Genomic DNA, 16,140 nt, shown 5'->3' with positions numbered 1-16,140 from the left:
ACTAGATTTGCCCTTTCCAGTCTTCTGGAATCTCTCCTGTCTTCCATGACTTTTCAGAGATAATCACTAATGGCTCAGATATCTCCTCAGTCAGCTCCTGGAGTATTCTAGGATGTATTTCATGAGTCCCTGTTGACCTGAAGACATTTAACTTGTCTACGCAATTTTTAACCTGTTCTTTCTCTATTTTAGCCTCTGATCCTACCTCATTTTCGCTGGTGTTCACTACATAAGACGTCTGATTGCTACTAACCTTCTGGTGAAAACTGAAATAATAAAGTCATTTAGCACCTCTGCCATTTCCATTGTCCGTTATTGTCTTTCCCCCCTTCACTGAGTAATGCGCCTTCCCTGTCCTTGGTTTTCATCTTCCTTCTAATGTATTTGTAGAATGTTTCCTTCTTACCCTTTCTGTCTCTAGCTAGTTTAATCTCGTTTTATGCCTTGGCCTTTCTAACTTTGTCCTGACATGTTTGTTTTGAGTGTTTATATTAATCCTTCATAATCTGACTTAGTTTCCACTTTTTGTGGGACTCTTTTTTGAGTTTGAGATCATTGAAGATCTCCTGGTTTGGACAGAGTGGTCTCTTGCCATCCTTCCTACGCAGTGGGATAGTTTGCTCCTGTGCCTTTAATATGCCAATTGTCTTTAATACATGGATATAAATAATCCCCAGATTTTCCATCACACTTTTCATCAGTTAATCACAAACCACTCTCTCTCTTTAGATTCCTGGAGATCCTAACACCTGGATTCCGTCTGGAAACCCCCTACCCACTTCGACAACCTCCCGGATTAATAATGTCCTGAAATACAAGCAAGGCCGAAATGCTCTTCTCCATTCTATTATTCTATAAATAAATTCCTTCAGTGTGACGTCATGCGCGTGAGACCCATTTTGCTGCAATGCCCTTGACATGGGGCGAGGAACAAAAATGTGTCACTAATTAATATTTACACAATTTAATGATAAGGAGTTTAGCAACCTGTTCTGGGAATGGGAGGGGAGCTGTCCTAACGGAACCAACCCCATGGCCATCCTTGGTTTCCTTGGGATGGTTTCACTGGACCCCCCATTTGGTGTTAATCGGCCATTGCTCCATTATTGTCAATGGAACCAGATCCCCGGCTGCTGTCAATTGGCCAATGTGTGATTTCCAGCACCCGATGAACTGGCTAAACACCTCTAATGTGCAAACAGTTGCACCTCTACCCTTGTGACTAAGCTGAGTATCACCTCTTATCTCTGTTGCACGAACCAGCTGATTGTATAGAACAAGTTCTATAAAACACAAGCTGATGGGCTGAGAAAGGGTCAGTCTGAATTGTATTTAAAGACGGAGTGGCCAGGCATGAGGGTCGTGTAATATATTACATTTCAGGAAATCATTCACTGTTACTGCCTATGTATATATGAATCCGATTCTCTTTGGACTATATAGAGAGGAAGGGGCTGTGCTAGAAAGGTTAGTGCATCTCTTCAATTTACAGAGAACTTGGAGATGAACAGAACCATTGTGTGGCTGAAGGTAAGAGTTTTTAAGCCTTGTTAAATTATTGTTTGTTATCTTTCATGATATGCTACAAAGCTTGTAAAGGCTGGAGATATATTTCAAATGCAAGCTCCCATTGGCAAACCCCATGACGATGATAGAGCAGGGATAACGTGGTTCAGCTTGTGCAAAGGAAAAGAAGCCTCACTCATGGAATGGTGTGTGAACGAAATAGGGAGATTTTCAAAGGCAAAACCAGCAGCGCGGGGGCCAGCGTCTGCAGAAACTCACTGGGAGTCGGGTCTCAAACACCCTTCGGCTGCTTTGAACGTCCCAGGTTCAGGGAACAGAGAAGAACCAGTTGACATAATTGATTTGGACTGTCAAAAAGACTTTGGCAAGCTCCCTCACTGTAGGGCAGTAACAGGGCCGGCCCACAACATTTTGGCACCTTAGACGGGGAGCTCAAATGACGCCCCATGCCCCCTCGCTTGGGCCAAAACTTTGAAAGGTCTCAATTCTGCCTTCTTCCTGTTCTACTCCTCTCATGGTACGGCTCTGCTACCTACCCAATAAAGGGGAACTAACAACTTAAAATGCCTTGTTCAAATATACTGCTGAAAAAATCCTGAAAAAATGGAAATGTTTTGTCTTCTCAATTCCAGAATTAAATATTTTGATTTTTTTCAACTCAAAATGTCATTTCAAAATTGGAGGCAACATTTATCTTTAAACCATTTTAAGAATGTTTTTAAATGCCTGAAAACGAACCCAAACCATTTTTTGTTCGGCTTTTCGGTCAGATGAGAATTTTGGTTCAACTGAAATGTGTTTTTATTTCCGGATCTTTTGAAACTACCAGTGAAGCAAAATATTGGTTATTTGTGCAGCTCTGATCCTTGGTGCTTTCCCCCCCAGATCTCATCTGGAATTCCCTTTACATCCTCATTTCGTTCTTGACTCTCTCCTCCTCCCCCCCGGCAGAGCTCGCTGTGTCAGCCGTGAGAAGCTCCGTTCAGCTCCGAGCCCAGCCCCGTGCACCTCCCAGCACCAGGATGGTTTCCTTCATCCTCTGCCTTCTCCCTGCTCTCCTAGCTACAACGAGTGCACAAACTACCCCAGGTGAGTCATCCGCTGTTGTGGTCATGTAACCCCCCTGGACTTGGACCCTTTATACCCCACAGATCCCCAGTCAGGGGAACATCCAGCATGTGCAGGGAGGGGGATGAGCTCTGTGTGGGGTACAGGGCCCTGTCTACACTACGGCTATTGAAGCAGTTTAGGCACAGTGCTGTAGCTCGGCCGGCAGAGCCCCGTAGTGAAGACGCCGCCTGTCCCAATGGACGGGGTTTTTCTATTCCTGTGGAACTCCCCTCCCTGAGCCGGTAGCCAGGCCGAGGGAAGCATTCACCCATCGACCTGCATCTACTCCAGGGGTTAGATCGGCCGAGCTGTGGTGCTCAGGGTGTGGACTTTTCAACCCCCCTGAGCAGTGTATCTATCACCCTGGTTAGTGTAGACCAGGCCTGAGGGACACCATTACCGGATACTGCCCTGAATTCTTATTTCCACGAATGCCCCTCGGCACTGCTTTGGGAGCATAAAGGGGACTGAATATAGGAGTAAATGACACTGCTCTCCAACTGAGCAAACAGAGGCAGAATGAGATACAATGGCTGGGAGTTGAATTTAGACCAATCCAAGGTGCAGCATGTGTGCAGGGCTTTGAAGGGCAGAGATTGTTCACATACAGGTCCCCAAGAGGTCTGTGTGTGGCCATGTACTGTTAACGACACTTGTATCTATGCTAATTTGGGGAACACAGGACAATGAATGTCCTTTTGTTCTGTTTTTTGCCTGGCAATTTCCATCCTTCCCATCCCCCACAGACTGCGAACGGCTGGGCTGAGCCAGAGGGATGTGGGCAAAGTTGGCTTTACCTTAAACTCAGGGCCATGTAACTGGGATTTAAACCTCGGGGACCAGTCTTCAGAGAGCCTTCCCAACGGGGAGCAATCCCCATGAGCCTAGGGGCCAAGACAGCTGGCTTCTGCACCCCAAACCCTTCTGTCACACCCCTCTGCTGGCCGGTTGCAGGGCCGGCCCACAACATTTTGGCACCTGAGGTGGGGTGCTCAAATGACGCCCCCATGCCCCGTCGCGTGGGCTAAAACTTTGAAAGGTCTCAATTCTGCCTTCTTCCTGTACTACTCCTCTCATGGTACGGCTCTGTTATCTACCCAGTAAAGGAGAACCAACAACTTAAAATGCGTTGTTCAAACATTTTAAGTAACACTTAACTTTCAAACGCCTGAACAAGAAATGTAACTTTTCTTGTCTGCATAGTAAACACTGGCATTTTTATCTGTTTGAATAATCAAAGTGGTGCTTTCCGTGCCTTCTTGGTGCAAAAATTTGAACTGCTCCCTGCTGAAGGTCCATAGTCTGGGCCAGCTCGTGCTCTACTGAGATGGTTGCAGGGCCGACCAGCCTTTCCTGTGTCATTGTGGAGCGTAGATGTGTTTTTATTAACTTCAGTTTGGAGAAGCTGCGTTCTCCACTGGCAACTGTTACAGGAAGTGTTAGAAGTATGCGCAGAGCAACTAAAGCATTTGGAAAGAGGTGGTCATCTTATTAGTGCACATATATTCGAAATCAGCCTTTGGAGTTGATCCTGTTGAAATGTATCTTGAAAGGGCTTTCAGTTCATCACCTAAATCACTCGCATCAATATCGCGCATGTCATCATGTGTCAACACTGTCTCTAGTGTCCTGCATTGCTGGTGTAGGTCTTCTTCAGGTGTAGTGAGGAGTTTTGGAATATCATACAACATCCCAAATATACTGCTGGGTTCCTTGAGCTACATGGAACGTTCTTCAACTGACTGTATTGCACAATCTAGCATCTGGTTAAACAATTCAACTTTGAATTGTTGTTTGGGGTCTCTTACGGGATTATCCCGTGCCACGTAATCAAAATGTCTTCTTCTTCGGGGACTCTTGTATTCTTGAATGGGTGGGAAAATAGCTTCAGTAGTATCATCAATGTCAATACATTCTAGAAAATGCTCTCTGACAGTCACCATTGCAGGGATATTTTCACTAGTTTCTGTTGTTACAAAACGCACCATTAAAATCATTTGTTCTGTATGGCTGATGTCATGTGTGCAGTCCAGAATAACAGAGTAATATCTTGCTGACTTCAGATATGCCACAATCTTCTGTTTGACGTTTGTTGCCAGTAACTGTATGATCTCATTTTGAATTGTTTTTCCAAGGTAGTGGTGTGTGTACATTTCTTGGGTGGTGACTCTTCTTAGATGCTCCTGGAGTACAGCATCAAACTCAGCCATCAGCTCCACAATTTTAAGGAAGTTTCCATTGTTTGGCACATACAGCTGATCTGAAGTGCCACGCAGTGCTAGGTTTTGGGTAGCAAGCATTCTCACAATGGCAATGAGCCTTTTCAGAACATTTTGCCACTAAAGAGACTCTGATACAATCTTCTCTTGATCATCTATGGTGGCCTTTAAACTTAGTCTCATCTCAAGCTCTTTCCCCCTATGGAATGCTCTCTGGCGATTTGCTGCCTTCTCATGGCATGCCAGATTTCTAGCCAGATTTTTCCAGTCCTTTGTTCCTGTAGAACCCAATGTGGCTGGAACATTAGACTGGAAGAGTTTGCAACAAACACAGTATGCAGCATTCTGGGTTTTTGAGTACATAAGCCATGGCCTCCCCACTTTGTCACCATTGGGGATTTGACGCCAATAATGTGTTGGATGGAAACTTCTATTTTCATTGTCTTTGGGGAACATGAAGTTTTTCACTTGCTGTGGCCCCTGCAGTACAAGGAAGTCCCTCAGGCTACTGCTCAAATGGGTCCACAGTCCTGGATCATCTAGACTCCACCACACTCTTCTCTGATCTACACTTTACTTCAGGAATGTGCCTGGTTACAACATTTGAGATATGGATGCTGCAGTAGCTGCCAGGTCACCTGCCCTCTGACTAACTGGACGATCAGGCATCTCCTCACCACTCCCATCCTCACTGGGGCCGGACGGCTCACCGTGAACATTTGTGTCTGTGGATCTCAGGAGAGCTCCTTCCTGCTGAGATAGAAAAGCTTCCTTTGCTTGCTTTCTTTTTCTGAATGCTGCCCCAGAGGGGCGTTTTCTTCTTTCACTCATGACTGCTGTTCTGTGCCAGATAGAGTGGCTCTGAACACTCAATTGAAGGGGACAAATAAGCAGGCTGGTAGCAGGACCTGAGTGAGGGATATCAGAATCTTAAGGGCCTAACTGGCTCCTACTACTTCAGTTGGCTGCCTGTTCTCCTCAAGTGGGTTCAGGGAAGCAGCAGGAAACAGGAAGCTCCCTGAGAAGCTGGTGTGAATCAGTCCAGGCTCCTGGGGGTGCTGGAGAGGTACATGAGAGGCTCCTTCTCCTCCTCTCTCTCCCTGCAGCTCCTGCTGCTTTCTGTTATTCCCTCACACCTTTTCGCCTGCCTGCCTGTTATGTCTCTTGTGCCCTCCTTCCTCCAGCACAGCACTCCATCTCTGTGCATCTGGAGCAGAGGGAATACATAGGCACCCGCAGCAGTCACAATTTTCTACACTCTGGGTCCTAGTGGCCCCCCCACAACCTGGCACTGAGGCGGCTGCCTCAGTTCGCCTCATGGTAAGGCCAGCCCTGGCCGGCTGGCAGCCCAGAGAGCCGGGCTGCATTCACATCAGTGGCCTTTCCCTATTTCTATGCAACCCAATAACTTTGGAACCCTACATTCCATTGACTCCAGAATGTCAGGGGATGTTCTAGACATCACTGGACAGAACCCTATTGACTTTGGGGGAAATCAGAAAACCAGAAAGGGGAAATCGGGGACACACCAAGCCCCTTGGTGTCTGGCCAGCCCGGCCACACTTTCAATCACCTCTGTGACTGTGTGTACTTCAAAGAACCGGTTGATGGGACCATTGACATCTTCCCGCCCATCAACCCCGCCCAGCCCAGCACTGCCCAGCGTCCCCATGGAGGTTAACATGTTACACCCTGAGAGCTGATCTCCCAGACAGAAAGGATGATGGTGTGTGTGTGTATGGGGGGGGCTGAATTGGGGGCACACAGAGCCCCTGACATGGGGGGAGAATGAGGGGCCCTGGTATAGGGTATTGGGAAGGGGGGACACAGCGGCCCTGGCATGATTGGGGGAGAATGGGGGACTCTGATATGGGGGATGGGTAAATGGGGGACACACACAGCTCCTAGCATAAGGTAGGGGGTGGAGGGGATTGCATGGTATCCCTGCAATGGAAGGGGATGGCAGAGGCATGCGAGGAGTTTGGGAGGGCCATGGGGGGCTGCCAGGAGCGCGGGGCCATGCAATGGACTCAGACAACACACACTGCGAAGCGAGCGACTCTCCAATACTGTGAATACCTGCACAACGGGAGCCACATCTGGGGTGGGCGGAGCTTATTGTGTGGGTGGGGCTTGGGAAGAGCATCATCCCCTTCACCCGTCCCCAGTCTGACCCCCCCCCCCCGCGGATACCGTTGGCCCAGGGGCTGAAACTGCAATTGCTGAGTGCCCAGGAGGAAATCGGGTCTGGTAACCCCTCGGGTTGTTTGGAGTGGAGGGGGAAGACTGGGGCTAAGGGACGTGTCAGAGTGACACTGTCACACCACAGTAAGAAGGAAACACTTGTTCTTCTTTCTCCAGGTGAGACCCTGACATGTAACACGTGCTTTGGCCAAACGGACACCTGCAATTTGGCTCCAGGAACCTGCCAAGACAACAAGGCAACTGGTGGCTGCCTCTCCGTGGCAGAAACTATTACACTGGGTAGGTGACATTGCCATCAACCCAGGCACATCCTACCCTGCAGTCTGTCACCATCCTCATCGCTAAGGCCAACCCCAAACAGTGCATCGACAAAGCACATTCACCCGGCACAGAACACTCAGTCTGGGCTCAACACGGCCTTTATTCAGGCAACATTACGGTGTCTTACATAGCGACTGGAAGACTCGGCGGTTCCAAATCCTGGCCCCATTGGAGTCCGTTGTAAATCTCCCATTGACTTCAGTGGGGTCAGGATCTCACCCTTTGAGCTTTATCCCCACAATGGTCGGCTGCGCTGCAACAAGCGAAGCTGCTTTGGGTGGAAATGCCCGTTCTGAATCGTGTTAAAAAAGGAAATTGGTGCTGAGATCCCTTGGACACTGTCGGGCTCCCGATGTCCTGTCTGAAGCCGTTAGTCACCTGCTCAGGGCTGGAGCTCTGCCTTACACGGTTCTGCCCTTGCTTGGGAGGCAAATTCAAGATAGTTTTTGCCTGTTAGACTTAAAGAGATTCCAAACCGTCTCCATGTTCAAGTCCCTGAGGTTNGGGAATGGCAAGTATGTGAGGATCAACACCACACGATGCAACACAGATAACTGTAACTCGGCTGTACCTGCAGGTAAGTTATGAGTGTGTTTTTACCGTCCCTCTTTAACGGGTTGTCGACATGAACAGTGAGACGGCGCTGAGCTGGGCTGTGAATCCAGCTCTCCGTGTTCCCCCTGCCGATGCCCGTGACCGTTCGGGCGCTTTGGAAGGGCACTAGCTCAAAGCACATTAACGAATGGTTCACGTGCGTCAGCAGGGTGCACGTGGCCAGCTAGGCCGTGGCAGGCTGGCGCAGGGTCGATTCACACCTGGCAGATCTTTACATCCTGGCCCCCCTTGCTACAGTCGAATGGTTCATGTGGACAAGCCCCGGCACAAGTGTATTTGTTCCCATTTCTCCCCTTTACTCCCCCAACGTCCATTCACTCGAATGTCATTTCTGTCGCCATTGAAATGCCTGTCACTGGCAGGTCTCCAAACCAGGGGGTGGAACAGTCGGGGCCCATGTGAAATCAGACGGGCGAGGGCTGCATGCAAGAGGGGGCAGCAGCCGGGATGGGCTCAAATCTAAACCTCCCTGAACCTGTCAGGCTCCACCTTCAAACTCGCCGGGGTCTGGAACTAATCGGATGCGGCGTTCAAGGACAGTCGTGTCACAGACAGACAGAGAAATGCCATGGGGCTGGGGGTGGGGCCTTCATCTGCTCAGACAATGCAGGGCACATCCACCAGATTGAACGAGGTTTTACCCACCCTGTGACCGTCTCTCTCTCTCTCTCGGTTCTCAGTGCCCACGGGGAGCACCACTGAGAACGGGCTGCAGTGCCCAACCTGCTTCGCTCTGAACTTCACTGTCTGCAACAGCGCAATCACCCCTTGTACCGGGGACGAGACCTATTGCATCGATTTCAGTGGGCTTCTATACCAAGGTAAAGTCTGCCAGCTGGGGCAGTGCGGGAGCTACCCCGGGAATCTCACACCCCAGGAACTCCCCAGAGAGCTGGTGAAAACTAGTCTGTGCTGGGCCCTTGGGCAGGTGGGGGCCACCAAGAAGGGTTTTTGGCCAGAGGGGAGAGAGGAACTTGGAAGTTTTCCCTTCCTCACCTCCTCCTTTCCTTTCCTTTCCTTTCCTTTCCTTTCCTTTCCTTTCCCCCCTCCTTCAGTGATGCCGCCCTGCTCCTGGAGTTATGACAACACGGTCTCTTACCATGGGAAGGGATGTTATGTCAACGATGCAGAGCTGGGAGAGAACCCAGGAGTCCTGGGTCCCAGCCCTACTGCTCTAACCACTAAACCCCACCCCCTGTATGTTTAAGGTGGAGCTAAGCTATTGCTCAGTGCGGAAGCTCCTGTTCTCAGTGTGTGTCCAGGACTCCCAGCGCTTTGGGGTGTTTATACAATAACTGAACCGAGCGGTCGGGGCTGCTGGGCACGGTGAAAGCCAGGCGTGTTCCCCAGGGGTGCCGGGTGCTGGGGAAGGAGCTGCCCCCAGCGATCAGCTGGGTTCCAAACTCCAGCTTCAATTTCTTGTGGAGCTGCAGAAAGGGGCGCGGGGGAGGCAAGAGGGGAACAGACACCCGCCCTGCCCTGGCCGGTTACAGCGAGAGCAGGGAGAGCACCGGGCGGGTGGGAACGGGAGGCAGAGGTGGGAACCGCTGGATGGTGGAGACAGAAGTTATGGGGGCAGAGAAGGAACCAGAGCTGCCTGGTTGATTAACAGGCTGATTTCCTCCATCAGATTCATCTCGTTCACCATTTCAAGCAACAGGCTGCGCTACTGCGTCTGCTCAGGCCATTAAACCTGGAACCACCCTGGCTATGGCACTCTACACATTTGACTTTTTTTGGGGGAAATCTGTTCCAGCACAGAAAATACCCACCAGCCCCCCGCCCACAACCGCTGCCTCTCTAGAAACAACCACCACCCCCAAAACAACCACCACCACCCCCAAAACAACCACCACCACCACCCTCTCAACAACCACCACCACTCTCGCTACAACCACCGCCGCCACCCCCAACGCAACCACCCCCCCCAAAAGAACTACCACAAACAAAACAACCACCATCCACAAAACAATGCCCACCTCTACAACCACCACCACCCCCACCACCAAACCCACTACCTCACCCAAAACAACCACCTCATCCAAACCCGCCCGCCCCACCCATGCAACCCACAGTGGAGCCAGCCCGGCTCTGGGGAAATTCTCCTTTGCCCTCTACCTGCCTGGCCTGACTGGGCTGCTGCTGGTGAAGCTGCTCTCCTGACCCCGCCCGGCACGGCCCACGCAGCTCCTGGTGCCTGTGAATAAAGGCCTGAAGTCCCAGCTACCCCTCTCCGTGTTGCTGGGGCGATGCAAAGGGGCTGCTGCATAGCCAAGAGTCTGCCCAGCGTATGGGTGTGTGTCTGTCCCGGTACCTCGCGGCTGGCTGGAATCTCTCTGTGCATTAGCAAATTCACCGAATAAATCAGGATCCAAAATAAAAGCCCCCAGTGTGTTGTGTTGTGTTGTGTTGTGTTGTGTTGTGTTTGGGTTGCCTGTTGCTGAGCCCATCTGCATGAGACTGGGGCACTGTCAGATACATTAGGCATATACGAATTTGCTTGGCTCTGTGTGTGTTTATAAATATAAAATCTGCAATAAAAATCTACATCCCAAGCACACCATGGAGGTTGCCCACTCAAGCACTGAGAAGTTAGGAAATGCCAGAACACACAGTGCCAGTATGAGCTTAATTCAATCCCCCGGCGCGTTTGCATTGTGCTACAGCCTTTGATTTCATGATCACACACTGTGCGTTTCCACCGCAGCCCTGCCACGGTCAATACGTTTTTTCCTTCTCATTGGGGCATTACCCCAGGCCGTATTTCCCACCCGCCGTTCCTAGCCCATGCTTCTCGGAATGACTAATGACACCTCCTGGGCCTCTCTGTGGAGTTCTCACCACAGGATCTGAGGCCCTCACAGACATTCATCACTTGGTCTGTGCAACAGCCCGGTGGGAACCGGGAAACTGAGGCATGGCGGGGCTCCACACAGGGAGTCCGGACACACATCTCCCCGTGCACATGGCCACACTGCTATCCACACTCGAGCATAAGAACATAGGAATGGCCATACTGGGTCAGACCAAAGGTCCATCTAGCCCAGTATCCTGTCATCTGACATTGGCCAATGCCAGATGCCCCAGAGGGAATGAACAGAACAGGGAATCATTAAGTGATCCGTCCCCTGTTGCCCATTCCCAGCTTCTGGCAAACAGAGGCTAGGGACACCATCCCTGCCCATCCTGGATAATAGCCATTGATGGACCTATTCTCCATGAACTTATCCAGTTCTTTTTTGAACCCTGTTATAGTCTTGGCCTTCACAACATCCTCTGGCAAGGAGTTCCACAGGTTGACTGTGTGTTGTGTGAAGAAATACTTCCTTTTGTTTGTTTTTAAACTGGCTGCTTATTAATTTCATTTGGTGACTCCCAGTTTTTGTGTTATGGGAAGGAGTAAACAACACTTCCTTATTCACTTTCTCCACACCCTTCAACATTTTATAGACCTCTATCATATCCCCCCTTAGCCATCTCTTTTCCAAGCTGAAAAGTCCCAGTCTTATTAATCTCTCCTCATACAGAAACTGTTCCATCCCCCTCATCATTTTTGTTGCTCTTCTCTGTACCTTTTCCAATTCCAATACATCTTTTTTGAGATGGGGCGACCACATCTGCACACAGTATTCCAGATGTGGGCGTATCATAGATTTATATGGGGTAACATGATATTTTCTGTCTTATTATCTATCCCTTTCCTAATGATTCCCAACATTCTGTTCACTTTTTTTGACAGCCGCTGCACGTTGAGTGGATGTTTTCAGAGAACTATCCACAATGACTCCAAAATCTCATTTTTGAGTGGTAACAGGTAATTTAGGCCCCATCATTTTGTATGTATAGTTGGGATTATGTTTTCCAATGTGCATTACTTTGTATTTATCAACATTGAATTTCATCTGCCATTTTGTTACCCAGTTACCCAGTTTTGTGAGAGCCCTTTGTAACACTTCGCAGTTAGCTTTGGACTTAACTCTTGAGTAGTTTTGTATCATCTGCAAATTTTGCCACCTCACTGTTTACCCCTTTTTCCAGATCATTTATGAATATGTTGAACAGGACTGGGCCCAGTACAGACAGACCCCTGGGGGACACCACTATTTACCTCTCTCCATTCTGAAAATTGACCATTTATTCCTACCCTTTGCTTCCTATTTTGTAACCAGTTACTGACCCATGAGAGGACCTTTTCTTTTATCCCATGACAGCTCACTTTGCTTAAGAGCCTTTGGTGAGGGACCTTGTAAAAGGCTTTCTGAAAATCGAAGTACACTAGATCCACTGAATCCCCCTTGTCCACATGCTTGTTGACCCCCTCAAAGTATTCTAGGAGATTGGTGAGGCGTGATTTCTCTTTACAAAAACCATGTTGACTCTTTCCCAACAAATGATGTTCATCTATGTGTCTGACAATTCTGTTCATTATTATAGCTTCAAAGAGTTTGCCCAGTACCGAAGTCAGGCTAGCCTGGGTCCCTTTCCCTGAGCTGGGCTGGACCCCTCCCAGCTGCAGCGTGGCCACATCCTAAATGGTTAACAGTGGCAGACTAGTGGCCCTCCCACAGCTGGGGAGAGAAAAGGCTGCAGGGCCAGAGCAGGGGGGCAGTCGCTGGGAAGGTGGAGGGAACCCTTGGGGAAAAGTCCTTGGGCAGCAGTCTACCTGGGCTGCCAGAGGGAGAGGATGAATGGGAGTTGCAGTGCAGTTGTTGATTTCAACCCTTGTCTCTGTTCAAGCAACTGGGCTCCTCTCTGTGGATATTTAATCTTCCAAGGCACATTTCCTAAATGCTGCTGTCATTAGACATTCCCCAGGCTGGGGTTCACCCCCACCCCAGAGGTGGCTGCATTTCAGTGCTATCCTAGCGTGGAGGGATCTGAGGTTCCTTGGCATGTAAGAGAGAAATAAAGGTACTAGGGTACCTAGAGATCAGGGACGTGTTGTGCCAAGCACTTCCCAGACTCTAACAAAATTGGGGCCCCCGTTGTGCCAGGCGCTGCACAGACACGTTGACACAGTCCTGCTCTGAAGATCTTTCCAGATAGACAGTGGAGGTGTATGGGGATAGATAAGTAGTACAAGGGTGACAACATCAATCAAATATTGAACCCACCTCTTTCACCCTCAGGCTCCACCCACTTGTCACCGTAAGACTCACCCCCTGGGGTACTACTTCTGGGGTGAAGATGGACACATGACCAGAAGGAAGGGGTGGCATGTGACCCCTCTAAGAACTCCTTCCACCACCCTGTACCAACTGGGGAGGGTTTCAACCTCATAGGACCTCCCTGAGAGCAGATTCGACCAACCAGGGCAGATTCTGGGATGGGGTGACCATCCCAAAAAGAGGTCTGTGTGACCCCTCTAAGAACTCCTCCCACCACCTTGTATCAAGTGCGGTGGGGTTTTGCCCCATAGGACCTCCCTGAGAGCAGATTTGACCATTCAGGGCAGGTTCTGGGGTGGAGTGACCCACCCAAAAAGAGGGCTGTGTGACCCCTCTAAGAACTCCTCCCACCACTCTCTACCAAGGGGGTTTCAGCCCCCCTTAGAGCATCCCAGAAGGGAAACATGTACTAATCAGGAGAGGTGTAATGCGAGGGTCTAGGTTGGAACCCCCCCCCCGATCTCTGGAGTTTGACAGTGATTGCAAGTATATCTTAACAGCAATAGACAGTCTCTCTAAATAAGCCTGGGCCTTAGGCCTCAAAGATAAAATGGGCAGTGAAGTACCATGGCCTTTAAAGCTGTTTTCAGTGAAGGTTGCCAGCCTCATAAATTACAGACAGATCAGAGAAAAAAAATTCTAAATAAAACTTTAAGCAGATTGCTAAAGTGGTATGATGTGGGGGTTGTGGAGAGATTTAACAGAACTTTACAAACTTGGAGGTGGAGAAATTTTGCAAACCACAACCCCATTGGCTACCTCGACGTGTTGTAAAGAGTGACAACTGGAGCTTTCACAGAACTCTACGTACCAGACCCGCTGATGTCAACCCCTCACATTCTCTGAAGATATGGAAAACGGTTTACGGAGACAGTTTTAAAATAAAACCAGATGTTGACCCTTTTAGAAAAGGCGACCACGTGAGACCATCTAAAACCGAAAGAGCTTTTGAAAAAGGTTTGCGGGGGACTTTTCCATTCCCCTTATTCTTGTGTTTTCAACGACAGATAAGATTCTAGAGAACAAGGCTGCAAAGTCGGTGAGGCACCAATACAAAACCACCACCTACCAGTTGAATCTGAGCTTTGCATTAATATAACTAATCCCCAGGTTTTCCATCGCACTGTTCATCAGCCAATCTCCGACCACTCTCTCTCTTTAGACTCCTGGCGATCCTAACACCTGGCTTCTCTCTGGAAGCCCCCTACCCATCTCGACAACCTCCAGGAGCAAAACTGGCCTGAAATAAAACCAAAATGCCGAAATGCTCTTCTCCACTCAGTTATCCTATAACTAAATTCCCCCAGCCGGGTGCAACGTCATGTGCGTGAGACACAGTTTGCCGCAATGCCCTTGACATGGGGCGGGGAAGAAAATGTATCACCAATGAATATTTACACAATTTAATGAGAAGTACTTTAGCAACCTATACTGGGAGTGGGAGGGGAGCTGTTGTAATGGGGCCAACTCCATAGCCAACTTTAGTTACCTTGGAAGTTTCACTGGACCCCCCCATATGGTGTCAATCGTCCGTTGCTCCATTAGAGTTAATGGAACCAGATCCCGGACTGGTGTCAATTGGCCCTAGCCCCATTGGAGTCAGTGGGGCCTGATCCTCATTTGCTGTGAATTTGCCGTCGCTCTATGATCTACCCCATCCCATGATCTGATTAAACACCTCTAATGTGCAAACAGCCGCACCTCTACCCTTGCGACTGAGCTGAATATCACCTCTTATCTCTGTTGCACGAACCAGCAGACTTTATGAAACAAATTTTATAAAACACAAGCTGATGGGTTGAGAAAGAGTCGGTCTGAATTGTCCTTAAAGAGGGAGTGGCCAGGCGTGAGGATCGTATAACATGTTACATTTCAGTCAATCATTACTCCCAATGTATATATGATTCCAATTCTATCTTTGGCCTATATACAGAGGAAAGGGGCCGTGCTAGACAGGTTAGTGCATCTCTTCAATTTACAGAGAACTCGGAGGTGAACGGAACCATTGTGTGGCTGAAGGTAAGAGTTTTTAATGCCTTGTTATATTATCCTTTGCAATCTTCCACGATCTGCTGCAAAATGCGTAAAGGCTGGAGCTATATTGTGAATGGTGAAACCCCATGATGATGATAGAGCAGGGATAAGAGGCTCAGTTTGTGCAAAGGAAAAGAAGCCCCACTCATGGAATGGTGTGTGAATGAAATAGGGAGATTTTCAAAGGCAAAACCAGCAGCGCGGGGGCCAGCATCGGCTGAAACTCCATGGGAGTTGGGCCTCGCACTCTCTTCAGCTGCTTTGAACATCCCAGGTTTAGGGTGCAGAGAAGAACTAGTCGACATACTTGATTTGGACTTTCAAAAAGCCTTCAGCAAACTCCCTTGCTGTAGGGCAGGAAGGAATCGAAACAGCCCTGGGGCGGAAGGCAAGGGAGTGTCATGGAGCAGAAACAGGACAACAGCCAGAGAACAGAGGAGTTTGCAGCGTTGTTGTAGCCGTGTGGGTCCCAGGATATTAGAGAGACAAGGTAGGTGAGGGAATAGCTTTTATTGGACCAGCTTCTGCTGGGGAGAGACACAAGCTCTCGAGCTCCGCTGACCCGCAGAAGAGCTCTGTGTCGCTCGGAAGCTCGTCTCTTCCCACACCTTGTGTCTCTAGAAAACAGAGCAGGAATTCATGGGGATTTTGTGTGATGGCAAAAGCTTAAAAGCCGAGGCCTCCAAACTCTATCCTAGATCCAGCGTTCAAGTTACTCAAAGGATCTGCAAGGGGGGTGAGCGAGGAGGTGGTGAAATCTGCAGAGGAGGCCACTTACTGAGGTTAGTCAGCGAGATCGAATGGAGCTGGGTCAATGGGCAACACGAGGGCAGATGAAGTTGTTTTGATCAATGCAAAGTAACGCACATGGGGAGGTCGGGGGTTTGTAGCACGCCTAGACCTGACAGGTTCTAACTGAACTGGGCTGATCCAGGGAAGGG

At 49.3% G+C, this 16,140-nt stretch overlaps 1 protein-coding gene and 1 long non-coding RNA gene across 2 annotated transcripts; both read left to right on the top strand.

The window, feature by feature from the left end:
* Positions 1-1,335: 1,335 nt before the first annotated feature.
* Positions 1,336-7,325, top strand: LOC117869624. Its single transcript, XR_004643829.1, has 3 exons — positions 1,336-1,530; positions 2,479-2,616; positions 7,218-7,325. It is a non-coding gene; the product is annotated as an uncharacterized LOC117869624 (long non-coding RNA).
* Positions 7,326-7,865: 540 nt separating this feature from the next.
* LOC117869902 (phospholipase A2 inhibitor and Ly6/PLAUR domain-containing protein-like) lies at positions 7,866-14,409 on the top strand. Its single transcript, XM_034757005.1, has 4 exons — positions 7,866-7,959; positions 8,678-8,818; positions 9,628-9,778; positions 14,328-14,409. The coding sequence occupies exons 1-4, from the start codon at positions 7,866-7,868 to the stop codon at positions 14,407-14,409; spliced, it is 468 nt and encodes a 155-aa protein (XP_034612896.1).
* Positions 14,410-16,140: the final 1,731 nt, after the last annotated feature.

This window comes from Trachemys scripta, chromosome 24 (assembly GCF_013100865.1).
Source record: "Trachemys scripta elegans isolate TJP31775 chromosome 24, CAS_Tse_1.0, whole genome shotgun sequence".
NCBI classification, from domain to species: domain Eukaryota; kingdom Metazoa; phylum Chordata; order Testudines; family Emydidae; genus Trachemys; species Trachemys scripta.
This window is presented reverse-complemented; position numbering and strand designations above follow the sequence as displayed.